Source organism: Gracilinanus agilis, chromosome 4 (assembly GCF_016433145.1).
Source record: "Gracilinanus agilis isolate LMUSP501 chromosome 4, AgileGrace, whole genome shotgun sequence".
NCBI classification, from domain to species: domain Eukaryota; kingdom Metazoa; phylum Chordata; class Mammalia; order Didelphimorphia; family Didelphidae; genus Gracilinanus; species Gracilinanus agilis.
In genome coordinates, this window is record NC_058133.1 from 150718380 (window position 1) to 150741764 (window position 23385).

Genomic DNA, 23385 nt, shown 5'->3' on the forward strand with positions numbered 1-23385 from the left:
AGTCAATTGCATTTGATCTAAACTGGGATTTTTAAAAAAAATCTTTATTTTCACTAACCTCTAATTGAAATTTAGCATTTACTTCAATAATTTAAAAGCATACTTTTGAGAAGAGGCCCATAATCTTTACTAGAATGACAGAGAAGGTCTTGATGAAAAAAAAATTCAGAATCTCTGGTCTAGTCTAACCCCCTCAATTCAACTGATAAGGAAACTGAGGGTTAGGTAGAGCAGTAGTGCTGGTAAATGTTTAACAACTAGCTCTCAAAAAACAACAATGACAGCCACATAAATACCTGATACACTTTTAAGGTTAATCTGCATTCTAAACATTTTCTCTTTCATTTTCTTAAAAACATCAAAACACTAAACCAAACCCTAATTTGTACTATTTGCTGATATCTAAGGTTTAAATGCTCACTCTAAAAATGTAATAATTGACTCTCTCAGGAGCCTATTCCAACTGATTCCTGCACCACTCTGTGATAAGACATGAACTTGGAGAAGAGGACAATCTGTGAAATCTACAGTTTGAAAGAGTTGTAGTGTAGAAGCCTTCAGAGATTGAGTAGCTTTGCGGAGTTAGGACTATGACTATGGAGATAATGTCAGGGTGTTTTCCCATATTTCCTAGCAGTACATCCCATCCATTTAGAAAATATGGCCTTGAGAATTACATTTTCTCATTTGTAACTCTTAACATATGAGATAGGATGTGAGAAAAGAAAGGCAATTTCAGAGTTATCTTGTCTATTCAATGAAAAAGTCTCTTCCATCCAGTCTTTGTTAGATCTTTTCTTGTAATGGGGAAATTACAAGGCAGCACATGCCATTTTCAGTCATCTCCAATTGTTCGAAAGCCCTTTCTTATATTGAACTGGACTCTTTATCCTATTTGTCCCAATTCTTACTTCAGCAGCTGAAACATAATAAGTAATTCTTGTTCCACATGATAACCCTTTAAATATCTTAAGAGAGCTATGATTTCCCCTCTAAGTCTTTTTCTTGTCTAACCATAGCATCCTTATGTCTTATATCCATCCACTTGTCAACCTGAAATCATTTTCTAAGTTTTGTCCATAGTATATTTAGGATAGTTATTGTTTTCCTTTTTAACTTTTATGTTTATTGCTGCTGTGGTGGTCTATAAAGACCATAAATACAATTTTGTAAAAACTTATTTTTAATCTAGTCTTGGAGTGTAGGATTTAATACCTGTCTCAGTATCATAATAGGAATTTTTCAAAAACTCTTATTTTCTGTCTTGGTATTAATTCTAAGATAGAAGAGAGGTAAGGGCTAGGCAATTGGGGTTAAGTGACTTGCCCAGCATTAAATAGCTAAAAAAATGTTGGAGTTCAAATTTGAATCTAGGTTCTTCTGATTTGAGGCTTGGCATTCCATTCACTGTGCTACCCATCTTCCCCTTATAGATAGTATTTTAAGAGATAGAAAGTACTTTTGAGATCACCTATAACCTTCCCATTTTAAAGATCAGTAAAGTATCTAAAATGCGAATAGTTTTGCCCAAAAATCATATAGGGAGCAGGGGAAAGAGCTGGTACTTGAACCCTAGACGTCTGGTTTCAAATAAATTGTTCTTTTCACTAACCTATGCCAATCACATATTTGTTTCTGGAACAAAATCTGGCCTGTAGCAATCTGAATCTGTGTTATAACAAAGCTCTCTTATATTTCTATTAAAAATAAACTGTGTTCATTAAAAATCATTTTAATGCTAACATAGTATAGTTCAGCAAAATAATTTAAATGGGAGGAACCCAAATTATTTTATGTTATCTCTTTTAAATGATGTTAATAACTAATGCTTACATAGTAACATAGTGGAGAGAACACTGGATATGGTGCCAGAAAGACCTGGGTTCAAATTCTGCTTTAGAGAGTCAGGTAAATAGATAGAGCTCCAGGCCTACGGTCAGGAGGATCTGGGTTCAAGTCTGATTTCAGAAACTTCATAGTTGTAGAACCCTAACAAAGTCATTTAACCCTAATTGCCTACCCCTTGCTGCTCTTCTGTCTTAGAACTGATACTTAAGACAGAAGTTTTGGGTTTAAAAAATAAAAGAAAACCAAAAAAAGTCTACTTTAGACACAAGCTGTGTGCACAAGTCACTTAACCCCTCAATCCCTTGTTTTCTTCATCTGTAAAATTAGGATGTTGGGCTTGATGACTTCCAACTTTCTGTCTAGCTCTAAATCTATGATCCAAACGTACATGAAATGCTTTATTCATAATTGTTCCTGGAAGACCAAAGCAAATATTATCTCCATTTTACAGATGAAGGACTGAGGCTGAGATGGAATGACTTGCCTTGAGATCACACATTGAGTTCGTGGCAGATCCTACCTCATTTGACACGCAGACTCACAATCTCACCCTATCTTTCTAATGATGTTTGCATGGTCTCTTATCCCTATCTAAAAAGTTATTATAAGGCTTCCAGGAAGCCTTTATTGTCTCATTTTTATCTTCTTATTTTGATTTTACTACATAGCCAATGAAAGCTGTCACAAGTCACATTTTGTACTTTGAATACCTCATTGGAAATTCTTACAGAAAGCTGCTGCCAAATGTGTAGACATTCTGATTTCACGAAGGAGACGGCAGAGGCAGGGAGAGGTGGTGATTTACTCCAGGTCACATAACAAATCAGTGGCAAGATAAGGAAAAAATTATATTATTTTGACTCCTGGTTGAATGGTAAAGGCATCAGTATCCGTCCCACATTTAATCATTGTGTCTAACATGATACTAAAAGTTCTCAGGAACATGGCAATCTGCCTCTTAAAATTGTGTTTCCAATTAATCTGATCCAGATGTTTTGGATGCATTTCCTTCAGATGTATTTATTCACTTGCAGATGTCTAGTTTGATTCTCATTCTGTTTTCTGCCGTGTTTCCACCCTATCTAGGTATGTCTGGATTTCTCATTTGTGAAGGAACCATATTTTAAGCAAGATCCTCTCCTTACCTATGGTGGGATATTTTATGTTTGTTGAAAGGAGATTCATCCTAGTAAAAGCTTTGATGTGAAAACCAAAATCTGGCCTAAAATCAGGTGTTATTCCCTCTCCTAATCCTTCCCATCTCTTTCAGTGTTTTCATTAGAAAGTTAAAAGTGACTTCATCCTAGCCTGCAGTGTATTCACAATATATTCCCGGAGGCCCCCACTGACAAACAGGCAACTGAGAAACCACTTGAAAGCTTGGGGCACAGTAGGAGATTGAGTAATCAATAGCATTACAAGTGTGTTTGTTCAGTTGAAGGCCCTGATTTCCTTTCTTCCCAGCTCCCTCTTTCTGCTTCCCTGAAAACGTGCCTCTGTGATTCCTGGAGGATTAATAGAAATTACATGTGATTAAATTTCTATTGCTTTTGACTTCATTCATGTATTGGTGTCTAATTATGTTCTGGATTGTTATCACAGCCAGAAACTCACTCCCTATTGTGCTTAGATAGACCACATACAAAATTAATTTGCTCCAGATTGTTAAATTAAATGAGGTAGTTCATAGTTATGATGAGAAGGAACCTAAGAGAGGAGATCTTTGCATAGAAAGCTCCCCCCACCCTTTTTCTTTGATCAAAGATTTTTAGTCCAGGTGTGATTATATATTGTGTTTGTGAAGAACCCTGGGGAGCAGCTTACTTAGGAGTGGTATGAATGCTGACTTCTGATTACTGATTATAATTAAGGATCAAGGCTTCTACATTGCCTATTATGAGATGTTGTCGCTGCCCCCCACCTGTCTGATTCTTCTTCAGATTTATTTTCATACGTCTAGCACTTTAGGATGGATATTGAGTGTAGCAGCTTTAATACTAGTCCACAGAATAAATTTGTGTTTTAGTGATATTAAGTATCCTACATAGCAACAGTCCCCAAACTTAAGATATACTGTAGACTAGTAAAACAACTGAATTCTCTGCTATGTACCACCCATGCTGCCTTCTGAAGCAGAGTGTAGGGGGAAGGACAGAAGAGTCATTAGATTTGTTAAACTTATTTAAGAAATCTATATCTTTATTCATAAAAGTTTTTCAGCCTGACAAAAATTGCTGCCCATTGGAATTTGGGAAATATTATAATTTAGTATAGGGTAGGTATTTCAGATGGAGAGTTGACCTAGAGTCAGGTGTCTGGGGTCCAGGTCTTGACTCTGAAACGTCTTGATTGTGTGATCCTAGGGAAGTCACTTAATAACTTAGTACCCTAGGTAACTCATTGATAGAGGGATTTTCTTTCTTAAGAGTTCACTATACCAAAGAAATCACTAGTTCAACCAAAAAAAATAAATTTAACTACATCGTGACTTTCTCAAATTCCTATCTTCCTTTGTGATTTTTAAATAATGATACCATTCTGATTTCAATAAATTCCCATTTTGTTGGTCTCTAATGAATCTTTATATGTATTTAATTTGTCTTCTGGTGAGTTGTTCTGAATTCCTCTAGGTCAGGTTCTTTACCTTTCTGTGTGTTCAGAAAGACTTCCTTTGGCAAACCTGTCAACCCTATGGACCTTTTCTCAGAATAACGTTTATTGCCTACATTCATAATTGAAAGGAATGCTAAATTTCAGTTAGAGGTTATTGAAAATAAAGCTGTAATTTTTTTCATTATTCAAGTTCATGGACCCCCTTGATATCCTGTGGTTAAGACCTTATATTAAAAACTCTTGCTCTGATGGAATAATATTGTGCTATGAGAAAAGAAAAGAAAAAGGAGATGGTGTCTGAAAAATCTGGGAAGATTTGCATGAATTGGTGTAGAGTGAAGTGAGCAGAAGTGAATAATGAGGAGGTCACTGTACACAGTAACAGCAACATTGTAATAATGTTCCGGTTGGGAAAGACTACTCTGATCAATATTATGATCCAAGACGATTTCAAAGGACTCATGATGAAAAATGCCACCCACCTCCAGAGAAATAACTGATGAACTCTGAGTGTAGATTGAAGTATATTAATTTTTACTTTCTTTTTCTTGCTTTTTTGTGACATGGCTAAAATGGAAATATGTTTTGCATGATCTCAGATTTCTAGCTGATATCACATTGCCTTCTCAATGGGTAGGAGAGGGAGGAAGATAATTTGGTACTCAAAATTAAAAAATCAGAATGTCAAAAATAAATTAATTAATTAAATGAAAAAAGGAAAGAACGTATGCTTTAGCTATAGTGTGGGAAAAGGCATCCCAAAGTGTAGTTCCAGCTAATATTCCCAGAGGCCCTCACTGGAGGTTTGTTTTTTTTTTTCTTCTTTTTAAACAGTTTTCAGGTACAACACTGATTCTCGACAGACTTGTGCCAACAACAGATACCAGTGCTCCATTCATGCAGAATGCCAAGACTACGCAACAGGTTTTTGTTGCCGTTGTGTTGCTGGATATACTGGAAATGGTAGACAGTGCGTTGCAGAAGGTAACTAATTCACTTCCTTATGATGGATTTGATGGGGTGTTTGAGGTGGTGGTTGCAGGGAAAGGAATCTTTGCTTTTAAATTGCTGCTTTCATCCAAGTGTCTAGAGACATTGAATACCTTTAGCAGTAAGATGAGGGGACTCTCAACCCCACCCCCCAAAAAAGATTGGTTACCAAGTAATGGAACTTTTAGCTAAGGGGGCTCATGAAGCACCAGTGGAAGGATTATCATCCAGACTCGTAGAGTGAGTTTCAGGTCACTTGAAATCACAGATCCTTAAAGTACTAAAAAAATAAATCAAAATATGTCTACATCAGGCAAATGATTTTGAATCGCTTAGCCCCTATATTTTATTCATAATTTGCTAATGGACTAGCTTTATATCTGCTTGTTCTGATTTGAATAGGTCCATATTTTTTTGTGTTGGCTTTAGATGCTTCTATCCTTAGCCATGCAAAGGCATGGGCAGAAATAGTGAGATTGGGTAGCTAGAGGCTGGGTTTATAAACATTTTTTCATTTTCTTTGCTTTTTACTTTTCATTACCACCTTGTAAATTCTACTTAATTCTATTTGAATTTGCTAGCAAAGCAATGCATGGGTCTGTAAACCTAATAGGTTGTTAGATTCTGGGACTGTCCCTAAAGAATTAGACAATTAAAAACATAACCCCTCATCTAGTTTTGCCTTTCTATTCCTTTTGCCAAGTGCCTTTGAACCAAGTAGGATAAGTCCTGACTAGAGCAAGGGTACAAAACACTAGGCTCCTGGATCAACCCCATTGGTATATGTCTAATGACTCTGATCTGCTTTAGCTGTGTCCTGCCCTAAACAGATGTAGTTTGGTTCTTGATAAGCCTAATGTTCAAAAAGACCCTGATTGGTTGTATTGGTTCCAGCCTCTCTAGTGATATTAGTTCTCCAAGGTAGCTCTGGGGAGTTCTAGAACCAGCTCATCAAAAGAAAGTTAAGCTCTACCTATTAGAGTTTGTTTCGTGTACAGTCCTCATTTTCTATTTTATGGTGGATATAAAATGTTTGTTTTATTTCAAGTTTGTGAATTTCAAAATTAAAAACATCTTAACTATTAGAACCAGTTCATCATGATTTGGCAGCCAAAATATCTTCTATAAACTTCAGCTACATTAAGAGTCATAGTAGATAGAATAAAAGAGGTAGCCCTCTGTATCCTGACCGTAATAGACCATGTCTGTACAACTATGATATTCAGCTTTAATAGAAACATTTTAGGAAGGACATTGACAGACAGGAGATTTTTTTTTTGCTTGAGAAGTGTTGGAGATCATGCCATATGAGGAACTGGGAATGTTTATCCTGGAGAAGAGGAGACTAAAGGGCACCAAAGTAGCTGTCTTCAATTATATGAAGAGCTGTAATGTAGAAGAAAGACTAGACTTGTTCTTTTTGGCAGGGCTAGGGCAAAACTAGGAATGTTGGTTTGATGTAAAGCAAAACTTCCTAATAACTAGAACTATGTAAAAGTGGAATGAGCTACCTTGGGATGTAATGGATTCTTCCTCACTTCAAGTCTCCAACAAAGGTAGTACGAAGATCCCTATTTATATACAGGTTGAACCAGATGGCCTTTGGGGTGTCTTTGAATTTCATGATTTTGTAAATTTGGTCTCATGAACTCTGAAGGCATTTATCAGGACAGAAAAGCCATTATTTTTTCCAATCTCCTAATATCCATTTTTTCTAAAAAAAAAAACAAAAAACAAAACAAATTGATGCCTTTTGTTTTTACACCACAGTCATTTCTGAATCTAACATTCCCTTTTTGACCTTCCATTAGCTTTCTTTTATAACAAAGAAAAAATACAGTTAAGTCAGAACAATTAGCACTCTACTTGCAGGAGCAGAAATCTACTGATTCATCTTGTAGAAAATACTAAAACATTTTGCACAGAAATTTCCAAAAATACTACTAATATATCTTCAGGGGGCAGAAAATCAACCTTAGGGGTGCTGGAAGCAAAAAGGACTTTGCTTTCTATTCAACAGCAAATTCAGAAATTAAAATCTTCTGTAATTTACTTTTAAATTGCATACACATTTGCACCAAAAATATGGTTTTGTGGCTTAAATATTTGTTGGCTTTCCTCTTATTTTTAAAAACCTAATTTTTCAGTTGAAGATTTGACATTTTCTTTCCCTTGCCCTCCCTTTATTAGCTTAGCTTGGCTGAACTTTTTATTGTAATTTTTCCTAGAATGCATTTTTTTGATATTAGTCTACTGAATTCATAACTCTCCAATGTCATGAAAAATTTGTATGGGAAATTTTATACCATGCTCAAAATGCTAGAGTAAACTGTTTAGAACTTTAGATTAGCTTCTTGTAGATGTAGAAAACAGCTAGATAAAAAGGAAGATATAGAATACACTCAGGTGTGAATTTAATTATTTTGAACTCATTCATTCAGGTGTTTCTTTAATAAATTTCATTGAACATCTACCATATTCAAGATATAGAAACACATAATCTGAGTTGGAAGAGAATTCTAAGATCATTTAGTCTAACCCATACTTGAACTCTCTACCATGTATTTAACAAGTTGTCCAACAATTTTCCACTTGAAAATCTCCAGCTAGGGGAAAACTACAACCTCTTTTTTAAAAATTGATATCTATTGTTTCTGTCATTTTAATTTCCAAATGTATCCCCTTCCCTTCTCTACCTTTGGAAGCCATCCTTTGGAACAAAGAATAAAACAGAGAGGGGGAAACAGTTCACCAAAACTAAACAACATGTGGATATGATATGTGAAAATATGTGATATTCCACACCCATAATATCCAACCTCTGCAAAGAAGAGAGAAGTTGCATTCTCTCAATTCTTTTCTGAGGTCAAGTTTGGTTATTATAACTACACAAACTTTAATTTCACTTTTCTATTTACATAATTATAGTCCCTGTGCATATGCTTTCTTGATTCTGATCTTTTCACTTTGCCTCAGTTCATACTGATCTTCCCATGCTTCTCCAAATTCTTCACATTTGTCATTTCTTACAGCCCAGCAATCCATTACACTTATCTGTTTAACTACTCTATAATCAGTGGTCAGCTACTTGTTTCCAGTTCTTTGATACCAGAAAAAATGCTCCTGTGAAATTTGTTATATATATGGGGCCTTTCTGTCTTGGAAATCCTTGGAACTAACTTCCTTTTGTAGAAGCCTTTTCAACTTTTGAATGTGTCTAATTGTGGGAATGTTTTTACAAAATAACATATTTTACTCCCTCTCTGCAACTTTCACCTGTAGCTCTCATTTATTTATTTATTTATTTTATTTTCTTATTTTTTTTAGCTCTCATTTATTTTTACTTGGGTCAAGCAGAAGAAGTTTAATCCCTCTTCCATATGGCGGCCTTTTAGATACTTGAAAACAATCCTCTTCTACCCTACCCCTTTACCATGTCTCCTCTGATCCAAACTAAACATATCTACTTCCTTCAGCTAATCCTCATAAAACATGATATCCAGTCTTCTCATTATCCTAGACTTCTTCCACAGAATGTGCTCCAGGTTGTCATTCTTTTCCTTGAAAATGTGTTAGCCAGAACTGAATATAATAATCCACGTATTTTGGATAGGAGAGAAGAGAATGTCTTGCATACTATCCCTTTTTTAATGCAACCTAAGGTCATGTTAACTTTTCTTCAGACTGAATTTACTGTCTATGAAGATCCTCTCCCCCAGAATTTTTTTACTTTAAAATTTGGTCTAGCAATAACTCTCCTGTTTTGTACTTGTGCAGCTGATTTTTTTAACCTCAAACTAGAACTTTTCATGTTCCCAGTAATCTCTTACTTGCATGAAATGGCCTTTTCTTAGTTCATGTGTTTTTTTGTCCTATAGTATTGATACTATTGATCACTCTTTTCCTGGATACTGTTTCCTCTCTGGGTCTGTTGTTTCTAACTTTTCCCTCTCTAGGTCCCTCTTCCTCTACTTTCTACATTCTGTCATGGTTACTTCATTAACTCACATAAGTCCAGTTATCATGTCTTTGCTAATGATCCCAGATTTTTATATGCCTTTATAGTCTCCAACCTGAGCTCCAGCCTTACATTACCCACTGTGTGTTTGTCATTTAGACCTAGACTCAAGTTTGACATGTCTAAAACAAAACTCATTATCATTTCCCTCCAAATCTCCCCTTTTTGAAACCTCCTTATTTCTGCAGAAATCCTTCTCTTAGTCACTCAGGCCTATAACATCAGTGTCATCCTCAAACTCTCTCTGTCTGTCTCTGCCTCTCTCTCTCTCTTTCTCTCTCTCTCTCTCTCTCTCTCTCTCTCTCTCTCTCTCTTTCTCTCTCTCTCCTCTCTTTCTCTTTCTCTCTCTCCCTTTCTCTGTTTCTGTTTCTCTCTGTTTCTCTCTCTCCCCCAATCTATTCAACCTCGTATTTCCAATCACCTGTCAAATCTTATTGCTTCTACCTCCACAACTTCTTGCATCCATCTCTACATGGCAGCCATTCTGGATCTGGTAAGCTGTCATCTCCTCACCCCTGGACAATTGAAATAGCCCTCTGGTTGGTCTTCCTGTTTCAGGTCTTTCCCGACTCTAATCCATACTCCATAGTTTTCATTCCTGCCCATTGATTTTCATTAAGTTTGTATGAATATTTTGCTCTTCTACTCACCAAATTCCAGTGGTTTCCTATTACTTCTTTGATCAAATATGAATTTTTGTTTGGCATTTAAAACCCTTCACAATCTAACCCTAACACATTACCTTTATTTATACACATTTTGGTTCAGACAAACTGACTTTTAAAAAATTGTCCTTATACATGGCACACTATTTATCTGTAATATACTTCTTCCTCACCCCTGCCCCTTAGAAATCCTTAGCTTGTATATTCACATGTTATCTCCCTTGACTAGTTTTTAAGCTTCTCTAGTACAGGGACTATTTCATTTTTGTCTTTCTATCTCAAGTACTTAGCCTGGCATAGAATCATATATTTAGAGGTGAAAGAGACCAAGAAGTCAGCTAGTTAACTATCCTCATTTTACATATGAGGAAACTGAGACACTGTGAGGAGAAGAGATTTGTATAACATCCCAGTGGCAAAGGGAGGATTTGAACCTATATCCTTTGGAACCAAATCTATAGACCTTTCTGTTGTATCATGCTGCCTTGCATCTAATAGGTACTTAATTAAATGATTGTTAATGATTAATTCCATATACAATTTCATCTCATTAGAGTGGCCCTTTCATTCTAGTCTGTTAAGAATGTTTTGATTCAGGTGTCATCTTAGTCTCTTCCTGATTTGTGCTATTTGCTGATTTGAGAAACCTTCATTTAATAAACTTTCATGGCTCAGCTGACAAAATTATAGGATTGTAAAGTTAGAAGAGACTTTAGAAACTACCTAATCCAACCCAAACCTGGAAAGTAGTCAACACTAGAATAAGGCTAGCAAGTAGCCCTTCAGTCTCTCCTTGTATAATTCCAATTAGGGTGAGCCATTAGATCTAAGGCCCATTCCATTTTTGGATAGCTCTCATTTGAAAAAAAATTTTTTTTCTGGTCTGGCTAGACTTGCTTTATATCGCTTACATTTTTTTTGTCTCCTATTAGACATTTTTGTTGCACCATAAAATTCCATTATAGTAATATACTATAATTATTTAGCCATTTTCCATTCATTAGACCACAGTTCTCAAATTATATTCTGCAGACTCCTTGGGGGTTCCTAAAACCCTTTCAGAAGATCCATGAGATCAAAATTATTTTCATGATAATATTGAGACAATATTTTGCAATTTAAATTCTCATCCCATTTCCAACTACATATCTGTATAAGGCCAGATTTTCTTCACATATATCTCAACCCAAATAATATATCTCAAAAGATTGAATTCAGAAGCAGATATGAAAATATCTGTTCATAAGCTAGACATTAAAGAGGTTTCAGAAAACATGTAAAGTAGTCTCACTCTTCTCACTAATTTAGTATAGAAAATGCCTTTTCTCATGAAATATAATTATTATTTTAAAATGAATTTATAAATATATTTTTCAAATTTGATCAGGTTTTTTTTATCAGTTTTAACATCAGAGATGGATAAATATAAACCACATAAATAGAAGCTTTTCAATAATTTTTAAGAGTATAAAGGAGGGAGACAGTTATGTGGATCAGTGGATTTAGAGACTGGCCTTTAGATGGGAGGTCTTAGGTCTAAACCTGACCTCAGATACTTATTAGCTGTGTAATGCTGGGCAAATCACTTAACCCCCATTGCCTAGCCCTTACTGCTTTCTACCTTGGAACCAATATACAGTATTAATTCTAAGATGAAAGGTAAGAGTTTAAAAAAAAGAGGGTTAAGGGATCCTGAGACCAAAAAGTTTGAGAACTATTACGTTAGTCATATAAGCTATTTCAAAGGTTTGCTTTTAAAAATAGAACAGCCGAGAATACATTGTTTTCACAGATAGGTCTTCCTCTTCCCTTTATGATCTTCCACTCATTTATTTATTTATTCATTCATTCATTTATTTGTTTGTCCATTTATTCATTCATTCACTCATTTATTTATCCATCCATTCATTCATTCATTCACTCATTTATTTATTTATTTTCTTTTTGATAAGCCTTTACCTTCTGTCTTGGAACCAATACTCTGTATTGGTTCCAAGGCAGAAGAGTGGTAAGGGTTAAGCAATGGGCGTTAAGTGACTTGCCCAGGATCACACAGTTGGGAAGTGTCTGAGGTCAGATTTGAACCTAGGACCTTCCATCTCTGGGCCTGGCTCTCAATCCACTGAGCTACCCAGCTAAGCAGCTGCCCCCTCCCCCCCTTTATGACCTTTTAAAGATAAAGTTCTAGCAATAGAACCACTGGGTTGAAAAGTATGATGACTTTTTCAATTCTTATTGCATGCTATCATATTGCTCAGAAATGTTTGTACCAATCTGGGGTCTTTGATTTCTAATAGCTTTATAAACATTGAACTTTATTATTTTTGGCTATTTTTGCTATTCTAGCAGCTATGAGATAGCGTACAGTTATCTTGCTTTGCATTTTTAGAATTTGGGGAAAATTTGAGCCTTTTTTCATGTGATTATTAAAAGTTTATTTTTCTTCTCCCTCTTATCTTATCTTTGGTTTCAGCACCTTGTTAACTAATTTTGTTTTAGCTTTTCTAACCCAAAGATTATTCTTCTTAGCAGAAAAAACAGAAATAAAATAAGAGTTGAGAATACCTTCATTCTGTCATCTATTATTATTGTCACATCAATCCAACAGCTTTGATCCTTTGATCTTTATCTTAGCCTCAGTACAGCTTTTTTAAAAATCTTTTTGGATTGGCCTCAACATTTATAAGCCACATCAGCTCATGAACATTTTCTTACATTTTTCTAATAGGACTGCAGCCACCCTTTTTGTATTTATTCTCTGTTATCTGCTTTTTTTTCATTTTACTATAAATTGATGATACTATTTAGTAGACTTAGTCTGTGTTGAGAAAACTTTCAATGATGGCCATCACATCTCTAAAGTGAGGTTGGAACATTGCGGGAAAAATGGGAGTTTGGGAGGGAAAAATCTAACTGTTTAGGGCCAGTTAGAGACTAACCTCTCCAGATCTCTATGTATATTTGAGTCTGTGCCAGAAAACTAAACATTTCCCATTGTGTCAGATCATAGGCATCCTTTGAATTCAAGATGAAGATAGGGAATAGGATGAACAAAGACACATTTAAGGAATTAACTGTGTGCCAAGCACTGTGCTACACACTGGGAATACAAATAGAAAATCAAGATAGCCTCTGCTCAGAAGGAACTCACACACTCTAATTGGGGCAAACAATACATATAGATCCAACTATAGGATATATAGAAAGTTCCAGAAGTCACCGGGGTGCAGTCACAGGATTCTAGAAAAGGTCCAGAGATCTTTAGAGTATACTATTGAGAAGAGGAGGGCAAGATTTGGGGTGAGAATTTTTGGGGAAGAAGTTCTATAGTGGTTCTATTCTAGTGCCAGAGTTCTGGGATGATCTCTGAGAAGGCAAGGCTTAGTCTGAGGCGTTCGAGGTGGGATATTTAAAGAGGAATGGATCCTTTTGTGTTCAGAAATAATAATGGATTAGATAATATTCATCTGCATGCTAGTGATGTATTTTGTTGTTGTTCAAGGATGCATGTTGCAGATATGTTCCAAATGACTGGTAATTCCAAACTACAGAAAGGAATTTCCATGATCTCAGAACACTTAAAACCTCTATTGAATAAGGATGTTTCATATCATATTTTTGCAACTTATTATCAATCTTTTCTTAAAGATTTTTAACTTATTGTAATGTAGTGCATTCCAGTGCTAATATCATGGTTTGGTTTCTCCATAAACAAGAACTTATGATAACATATGTGGTATTCCCTTTCACCCCATATTTCCCACACAGCCTTTTGGAAAGACTGGCTTGAAACTAAAATCTGCATAGCTTATGGTTTTTTTATTTTGCTTCTCTCATAATTTTTTGTTTTCCAATCAGGTTCTCCCCAACGAGTTAATGGCAAAGTTCGAGGAAGGATCTTTGTAGGGAATAGCCAAACTCCAATTGTCTTTGAGAATACTGACCTCCATTCTTATGTTGTGATGAACCATGGGAGATCCTATACAGCAATCAGCACCATTCCTGAGTCCCTGGGCTATTCTCTAGTACCTTTGGCTCCTGTGGGAGGCATCATTGGATGGATGTTTGCTGTGGAGCAAGAAGGATTCAAGAATGGATTCAGCATCACTGGTAACTTCCTTATATCATTATTCTATTGATCAACTAGCCTTTTCTTAGGGTGCCTGTGGAACCTAGAGATAAGTTTGGGGTTTAGGTATCAGAAAAGAACACTATACTTGTGCATAGCTGGTGATAAACATTTTGAGGATTATTTTGATCTCTGGAGGCAGAGCATATTTATTAATTGTATTCTTTATAATAATGTGAAAGCAAAACTTGCTGTCAGTTTTCTGTGAGAGATGCTAACTGACAATGCCTGGAGCTACATCTTGATCTAACAGGTTGGGTAACTTGAAATTCTTTGACAATGCATGAGATTGTGATCAACACATAGATAACACAATCCCAGCCATGAACTCACATAAACTGTCATATTCTGTAGGCTGTTAGGTTTCAGGTTCAAAACCAAAAGGCATTTGACATTCAACTCTTTCATGATATGTAAAGAAGAAAACAAAAATCTATCCTTTCTTCAGCTATTTGGTTTTTTTTTTTTAACCTCTGGGCCTCAGTTTCCTTATCTTCAAAATGTGGTCTACATGACTCCCAACATTAGATTCTATGTATGTTCAAAGAAAGTAATTTAGCAGTCGCTGATTAACTGACAAATAATTCTCTGAGAATAAAGGAAGCTCTTTTTATAAATAAGTCATTATATTTATAAATGTCCATTAATCATTCAAAGCCTAGAAAAGTGTCTATACAGAGTTTCTGTTTATTCTCTCCCAAATAAATGTAAATGGGCAAATCCCACACAGATTCATAGTCTCCAAGTTTTGTTTTTCTCAGGTTTCCTTCAGCTTCAAATGCCCAATGCCTCCTCATTATATTTCCCTTTCCCTCTCTAGCTACCAAAACACTAAAGGATCAGAAATCAGTCTTTATAGATATCAATTAGCTGATTGTCTAATGAATGGTTTCCACGGTGTTACCTCAACTAATATTTGCATTTTAAGTTTTCCATCTCAATACTGGAATAAAAAAGCTTCTATACATTCTCTTCCTGTTTCCTTCCTAGTCTATGCATACTCTAAGTCAGCCTCCAAGCCCCCTGATCCAACCTTCATCCCCACTAACATTGTCCCAAAGGCTCTCTTCTCTTTCCCTACCTTTTATTCTGTCTCCAGATTTTTAAGTTGCCCATTCTGTTTCCTACCACATCTGGCATTATTTAATTCCTACTTAATGATACTTTCCTACTGAAACCTCTTGGGATGCTTTCTTACACTGCCTGAGTTATACTCCCCCCCCAAAACAACCTTTCTTATGCGTCATTGAAACTCATCCTCTTTGTTAATAAAACCATGCCTGGGAGCAGAATTAAAATTCTTCCTCTATATCATTGTACTAAATCTGCTGAATCTTTACCTCCCACAAACATTTGTCAATTAATTAGGACTATTTCTTGAATTGTGTCTTAAACATTCTCTTAGTTATCATCACCACAGATGTTCATTTAATAAACATTTATTAAGTGCTTGCTGTGTGTTGCACGTTTCAACATGCAAATGGAATAAGACTAGATTCTTCCCCTTGAGTTATTTACAGTCTAAGAAGGGAGACATGCCAGAAAAAAAAAACCCAGAGAATGTAAACAAGTTAAAGATAACACAGTACATTACTTCCTTAACTGTTAGCATATTTGTGAGGGGCCACTATGACTTTTTTAAAATGGGTGGTCCAACTTTTAGGATCACTGATTTTCAAATGTTAGCATTTTCTTCCTGTCTTATTAGTCATATTCTGAAAACCCTTACATGATCATGTTAATAGTATAAGAATAGTAACTGATATTTATATTGTTTTAAGGTTTACACAAACCTTTTTGTACATTATCTCATTGGAGCTTTATAATAGTCATGTGAGATTGTTATTACACATTTTATTATCCCTATTTTTCATCTGAGAAAACTGAGGAATAATAAATTTTAGAACAGGAAGGCAGACCTTGTACCAGGTCATCTAATCCAATCTCATCATTTTATAGATGAAGAAACTAAAGCCCAGGGAGATAAGGTGACTTGCTTAAAGTCATCCTGTTAGTAAATAGCAGTAGAAATTTGAACTCAGATCCTCTGATTTCAAAGTCAAAGATTTTTTTTCTTTTGTAACATCCTGATGGCATTCTTGGTGTTTGGTGGCACAGGATGAAAATTTGATATCTCATCTCCCAAGAAAACTAGATCTTTTACTTTTTTTTTGGTGACCCGAGTGGAGTCGTACATGTTTTCTTTGCAGTTTGAGATATATAGTATGTCACCCATCATCCCAACCATTTTCCTTCTCCTATGGCTGTTGATGATTATGTTGCTATCATCTGCTTCAGGGGGAACATAAAAACTTGAAATTGAGTTTTGACCAGTAAGTGAAAGATGGACTTGTTTTTTCTAGCACTACTTTAGAGAATGGTTTTAGTGCCATGTTTTAAGCCAGTCTTCCTAGCTTCCTTTTCTGCCTTTTTTTTTAGATGCTCAAGATATCAGGGAGGCTGAGATACCATTTCAGCTCATTTTTAGCCTCAACTTGGAGGTCATTCAGATTTAGCCTTTTGCATTAATTGAATGACAGTCTTCTTGGAAATATATTATTGATTGTTTTGTTTTATTTTTAGATTACTGTCATTTCCCTCTAACTTTCCTCTATAGATCCCTCCCTGTAAGCAAAGAAATACTGTCAAGCAAAGAAAACTGATATCTTGACCTTGCCTGATAACATATAAGTTATTCCATACCAGTAGCTCAGCACTTTTCTGCCAAGAGGAGGGAAGCATGCAGCATCTTTAGTCCTCTCTGGTTGAGCTTTCTATCCTCTTTTCTCATCCCATTCCGCTTTTTCTGTGCTGATCTATCATCTCAAGCAGTTAAGCATTTCAAAATTAAATGCACCTTATTTGTATGACTTTAGCTTGTAGGCAGACATTGAAAAGAATTTGTTTGACTGAAGGAACCTACAAATCAGTAATAGCAAAAGTAGTTATAAGATGCCATGTTGTAGGTGTGTTAGTTCTACCCATACCACTTCCAAATTTCACTACTTGCTTTGGGTTTGAGTCAGTATATGAACAGAACCTGATTGTTTTGTGCTATACTGTAATTAATAAACCAAAAAAGTTTAATCTGGCCTTGTATAGTCCTATGTGTTTTAATTCTTTTTGAGTTGAACTTGAGGGTTGTTCTGTCATTTCTGTCATGTCCAACTCTTCGTAACCCCATTTGAGGTTTTCTTAGCAAAAATACGGAGTGGTTTGCCATTTTCCTCTCCAATTAACACAAGCTAGAGAATATCTTCTTGAATTGTACTTGGGATCAGAGTGGATTTAAAGAGGAGAAAGCTTCTATACTCCCATTCATGGACTTTTTTGACAATCAAATTTGGTGAACTGAGAAAGTCTTTTATACACACTTGCAATATTCACTGAGTCCATATATCTCTTCTCAACATTCTTCTCAGTGCCCTAGAGAATTTTCTCATCAGCTTTATATTTGGGGGGGGAGGTAGGCAATTGCGGAATGGGTGTAGAAAAATGTGGAAAAAGCAAATATAGCAAATAGTAGAGGAGAAATACTAATTTTATTTTATATATATTTTGCTTATGCCTTTTGTCCTTATAACACTCATTTCTCAGGGAAGACTATCTTATCATTCCCCCACTTTAGATTGAATTCTGAAATAAAGAAAAACATAAACAAAATGGTGGATATAGCACCACATCTGATTATACAGTCATCATTTTACTCTTAATAGTCCCCTTCCTCTTTTTTAGGAGGAGGAAGGTATGAGAAATTCACTTTTTATGAATGGATGTTTCATCCTCCATCAAGGAATGTGATGTGACTGAATCATTTTCAGTAGTAGCACTTGTGCTTCTTAGAATTATTTTGGTAGTGCTGGTGGGTTGCACTGAGCCATTATCTTCCTTCATCAGCATCTGCTGGCTACGTAGCAGTATGCTTTTAGTGAGATTATGAAGCTGAGATACGCCTAGTGACTATGCAGGAGAAGGAAAATTTGTCCTAGGAGGGTCAAGTTCATGGTTCTTGTTTCTTTTTTCAATTTTTTTCATTTCTAACCAAATTAAACCAAGGATCCAGCATATATTCTTATATATATATATATATGGAGTTCATACCTTACAGAGGTCTCAACATGATTGTATTTGGGGGCAGGAGAGTGAAGGGGTAGAGTTAAGCATGGGAATATTTATTGTTGGCCCAATTACAGTTGGATCTATTGAGTTGACTACTTTGCGATATCATATTGATTTTCTTTTGTAGGGGGAGAATTCACCCGTCAAGCTGAAGTGACTTTTGTTGGGCATCCGGGCAAGATGGTTATAAAACAAAAATTCAATGGCATTGATGAGCATGGTCACTTGACCATTACTACAGAATTGGATGGACGAGTCCCTGAGATCCCATTTGGCTCCACTGTCCAGATAGAACCATACACTGAACTCTACCATTATGCCAACTCTGGTGAGCCCAAGTTTTTAGATAAGGTGATCTTATCTAACCAGATTACCATACGGATAGTAACACTTAGCCTTGACTCAATTTAGATTTATTAGATTTCTCCTATGGAGTTAGAAATTCATGATTTATACCCTATTAAGGGAAATATGATAAAGTTATCGTACCAATTGTGAGAATTTAACATAAATCTATGCCCTTCTTTCCTTTTTAAAAGGAAATTTTTATTTTGAATTAAAAAATCCATTTCAGCCTCATTTACAACCTTTGATTGGATTGAAAACAAGGCTTAAGATTTAGCTGGATATGGGAGACACATGTGTACTCAGGGAGGATGCCAGAACTCTCCTGGCTCCCTGACATCTCCTAAGATGCTTACCTTTTGTTCCACATGATTCCTGTTGTCTAGAAGACCAGCCTCTGCCTGGACTGGAGACTTTCCAATTAGGGACACCCAGAAAAAGTGATGCCATGTGGTGGGGGTTGGAGGGAGTTTGTTATAAGTTATGAATAAGGAAATCTTGAGCAGTCAACAGTGAACAGAGGTGAGCAGGAAAGTGGGGTTAGCTAGGGAGGAAGGTGTGCAGTCAGCTATGTGACTATACGCCTTTTCTTTCTCTAATCTATTTTTTCACTATTTAATAAATAATTTTAAATTAATTTGCATTCTTCAGAAAATTTTAATTAACATAATTTAATTAAATTAAATTAACATAATTCAAATTTAAACATATGAGAGAAGTATGGTCAGGTATTGTAACAGAACTTAGGTAAGGCAGATGACTAAAAGGATTCAGGGAAGATTTCTTAGATAAAATGGTATCTACAAAGCATACTCTTTCACTTCATTATTTTTGTGTTTTTATTTGGGGGTTTTGTTTTTATATGAGTATTCTCTCATAATAATGACCCATTTGGAGGTAAGTTTTGCATGATAATACCTGTATAACCCAGATTAAATTGCTTGCTATTTCTGAGAGGGAGAAGGGAAGGGAAGGAGAGAGGGAGACAATTTGAGTCTTATAATTTCAGAACTGGATGGCTCAATGATTGAGAGCCAGACCTGGAGAAAGGAGGTTCTAGGTTCAAATCAGGCCTCAGACACTTCCTAGTTGTGTGACCTTGGACAAGTCACTTAATTCCCATTGCCTAGCCCTTGCCACTCTTTTGCCTTAGAGTCAATACACAGTATTGACTCCAAGATGGAAGGTAAGGGTTTTTAAATTTTTTTATTAAAAAATAAAATAATTTCAGAAGATGTCTGTTGAAAATTGTTGTTGCATGTAATTGAGAAAATAAAATATATATGTATATATATTTTAAAAGAGAAAATGGTGTCTAGTGGCTTTAAACTAGACAAAAGATTTTAATAAGAGTAGATGGGAAACATGCATTCAAGGTAGAGGGGACAATGAAATTAATGGCAAAGTGGTAGGAACTGGTCAAAGGAGGTAATCCTAAGGGATGATAACAACAATATTAATAGTAGCTAACATTTATATATTACTTAACCATGTACCAGGCATTGTGCTAAGTGCTTTATAATTATCTTTTTTGATTCTTCCAACCACCTTAGGAAGTAGGTGCTATTATTATCCCCACTTTACAGATGAAGAAACTGAAACAAACAGCCCAGGGTTACACAGCTAATAAATGTCTAAAGCTGAATTTGAACCCAGGCCTTTCTTAATCCAGGCCTAGTATTCTATCGACTGGGCCCCTCCTACATACCTACATAATTAAAGAGTTAGGATAAGAATCCTTGTCAAACAAGCCCCATATGAAAGAGTTACCAATAAACTGTTTTCTTGACTCTCAGAAGCCAAGAAAATTCCATGCCTTACTTTTTCTTATTTTTAGAGTAAATATGTAATCCTTTAAATATTAAATTCTAGCCAGTCCCCTGCCTTTGTGAAAGATGGCAGAATGCAGTAATAATATAAAGTCCTGCAAATGGATATTTGATTTATTTTTTATTTTTTTACTTATTACATATAATAACAAATTTCCTCATAAGTTTTCCCAAGTTATATGATTGAACTCCCTCCATTCCCTTTCCCCTCCCAATGCTGGCAGGCTATTGGATCTGAGTTATGCATGTATTATCACACAAAACATATTTCCATATTGTTCATTTTTGTGAGTGATCTTATAAAACCAAAACCCCAAAATCTGAATCCAAATAAACCAAAGAGAAATCATATGCTTTCGTCTGCATTCTGACTCCAACAGTTCTTTGTCTGGAGGTGGATAGCATTCTTTGTCATAAGTCCCTTGGAATTGTCCTGGATCATAGTGCCAATAATAGCTAAGTCTATCACAGCTGATCATTAAATGAATGATATTTTAGTAGTTGTATGTAGGCTATATTTTGGTATAAGACAGCTTATGCCATTAATTATATTTTATCTTTCATTGAGCTCCTATTATGCAAAAAAAACTATAATGAAGCATAAAATGTAAACGTTCTTTATAAATTTTTATTTTTATTTTATTTATTTATTTGTTTTTTTTTTATAACAAATTTCCACATGTTTTCCAAAGTTTTATGATCCATATTGTCTTCCTCCCTTTTTCCCTCCCCCTTCCTGAAGCCGACAAGCAATTCAATCTGGGTTTTACATGTATTATCATGCAAAACATACTTCTATTTTATAAATTTTTATTTTAAAGCCAGAAGTTTAGAGTAGCCAATGCATGGGTGAACAGCAAGATTTCTTTTCCTCTGAAATTTTGTCTCTATTCCCTTTCCAGATTTGGTTCCTGATTTTTTTTTTATAGCTGCAGAAACTGCCTTCTGACACAAAACTGACTTCCTAAGTTCTGGGTCAATTTTGAAACTTTTTATTTAAAAAAAATTATTTAGTGCTAGATAGCAACAATACTAAAAAGAATAAGAGAATGAAGGAATTTTCAGGGACAAAAAAAACCAATCCCAGTACAGGAAAACTAGTTTTATTTCTCCTGTTCCAATTTATCATCTGGTAGGGTTATAGGTGGAAAATGTTTGACTCACTGAAATAGGCCTTGGGGTATCGTTCTTTAAAACCTTCTTCAAGATTTCCTTTTTTACTGTTGATGATTGTTATCTCTCTGTCTTTTCTAGTTATCACATCCTCTTCCACCCGGGAGTATAAAGTGAGTGAACCTGCTCAAGGCGGAATCTCTTCTTCAAGGACTTATACTTATCAATGGAGACAGACCATTACCTTCCAGGAATGCACTCATGAAGATCCCCCACAGACTCTTCCTCCCACCCAGCAACTTTTTGTGGATAGTGTATTTGTCCTATACAATAAGGATGAGAAGATCTTGAGATATGCTTTGAGCAATTCAATTGGTCCTATTGGAGGTATAAAAAGCATTCACTCTGGGGGGCTTGTGTGTGTATGTGTGTGTGTGTGTGTGTGTGTGTGTGTGTGTGTGAATATACACATTGATTTTTCCATACTCTTACTCTGATTCCATGTATAGCTTGATTTTGGTCTTCATTGCAAAGATATAGAGTAAGGACCCAAATTGACCCAAAGGAAAGACTAAAGCACATTGCTTAATTTAAAATGTAGGTCACTTGTTATCCATTTACATATATCTACTATCTGTTATCCAAAACTACATCTAAGGAGATATTCAAATGCTTTCTCAAGCACAAGTGGGGAGCTCATGTAAGATTTATTGTCCGTGTTTTTCAAATTCAAGAAAAAAAGCCAAAGGCATTCCGTTGAGTGCTAAACACACAGAAAATTAATTTCAACATCTCTGTATTTTCAGATGGCTCCCCTGACTCCCTTCAGAATCCTTGCTACACAGGTACCCATGGTTGTGACACAAATGCAGCGTGCCGCCCAGGTCCAGGAAATCAATTCATTTGTGAATGCTCCATTGGCTTCCGAGGAGATGGACAGATTTGCTATGGTATGGCTATTAATCCTGACTTGGAAAGACTTGAACTAGGAAAACACATTCATACTGGGTCAAAAGTATTTCATTACTTCTCACTAATTATTCTCATGAGCTCAAGGTCCATTGACTTATTCCAAATAGCTCCTTTTCCAAGCAGAGACCATTAGTTACTTAAAAATGTATCATGAACTTATTCATATTTTCTAGGGCTTGCCATCACTATCCATCTATGCTAGGATTACTTATGGGAAGTAGGACCCAGAGCCACAGAGACTCACTCAATTTAGGTATAGAATTGCCTCCATTTGTCCACACTTATAAACTCTTTCTCCTTCATAATCTTTCCTTAATGTTTTACTCCCAAGAATCTCCATCCCCACAACTTGTTTCCCCCTCACAATGACTTCTTAATAGTCTCCTTTCTTTGCACACACATTATGCACATTCAGCAACTGAAGAAAGGAAATATAAACATTTATTAAGCTCTCATTACGTGTCAAGGACTTTGTTAAGTTTTGGGGATACAAATATATGCAAAAAGAAAGACAATCCCTGACCTCAAGGAGCTTACATTCTAATGGGTGACAATAATGCAATAAAGGTACTTGAAGAGTTTATAGCGAGGTTTTAAAGTGAGAGTGAAGGTAACTGGTAAGGCAGGGAATTTACCTGTGGTAGTCTGGGGTAAGTTTTGTGGAGGAATATTCCTTGAGAAGGTTACAGGTTATATCCAAGGAAATTAGGTATTACAGAGTGAGGATGCCCTAGGAGAATGCTC

At 35.6% G+C, this 23385-nt stretch overlaps 1 protein-coding gene across 1 annotated transcript in view; it reads left to right on the forward strand.

The window, feature by feature from the left end:
* NID1 (nidogen 1) overlaps positions 1–23385 on the forward strand; it is a 111618-nt gene that overhangs the window by 30274 nt on the left and 57959 nt on the right. Inside the window, exons 5-9 of the mRNA XM_044671716.1 lie at positions 5296–5445; positions 13993–14244; positions 18510–18710; positions 21811–22056; positions 22476–22619. Of these exons, the coding sequence (XP_044527651.1) occupies positions 5296–5445; positions 13993–14244; positions 18510–18710; positions 21811–22056; positions 22476–22619 (993 nt within the window). The remainder of the gene's footprint in view (positions 1–5295; positions 5446–13992; positions 14245–18509; positions 18711–21810; positions 22057–22475; positions 22620–23385) is intronic.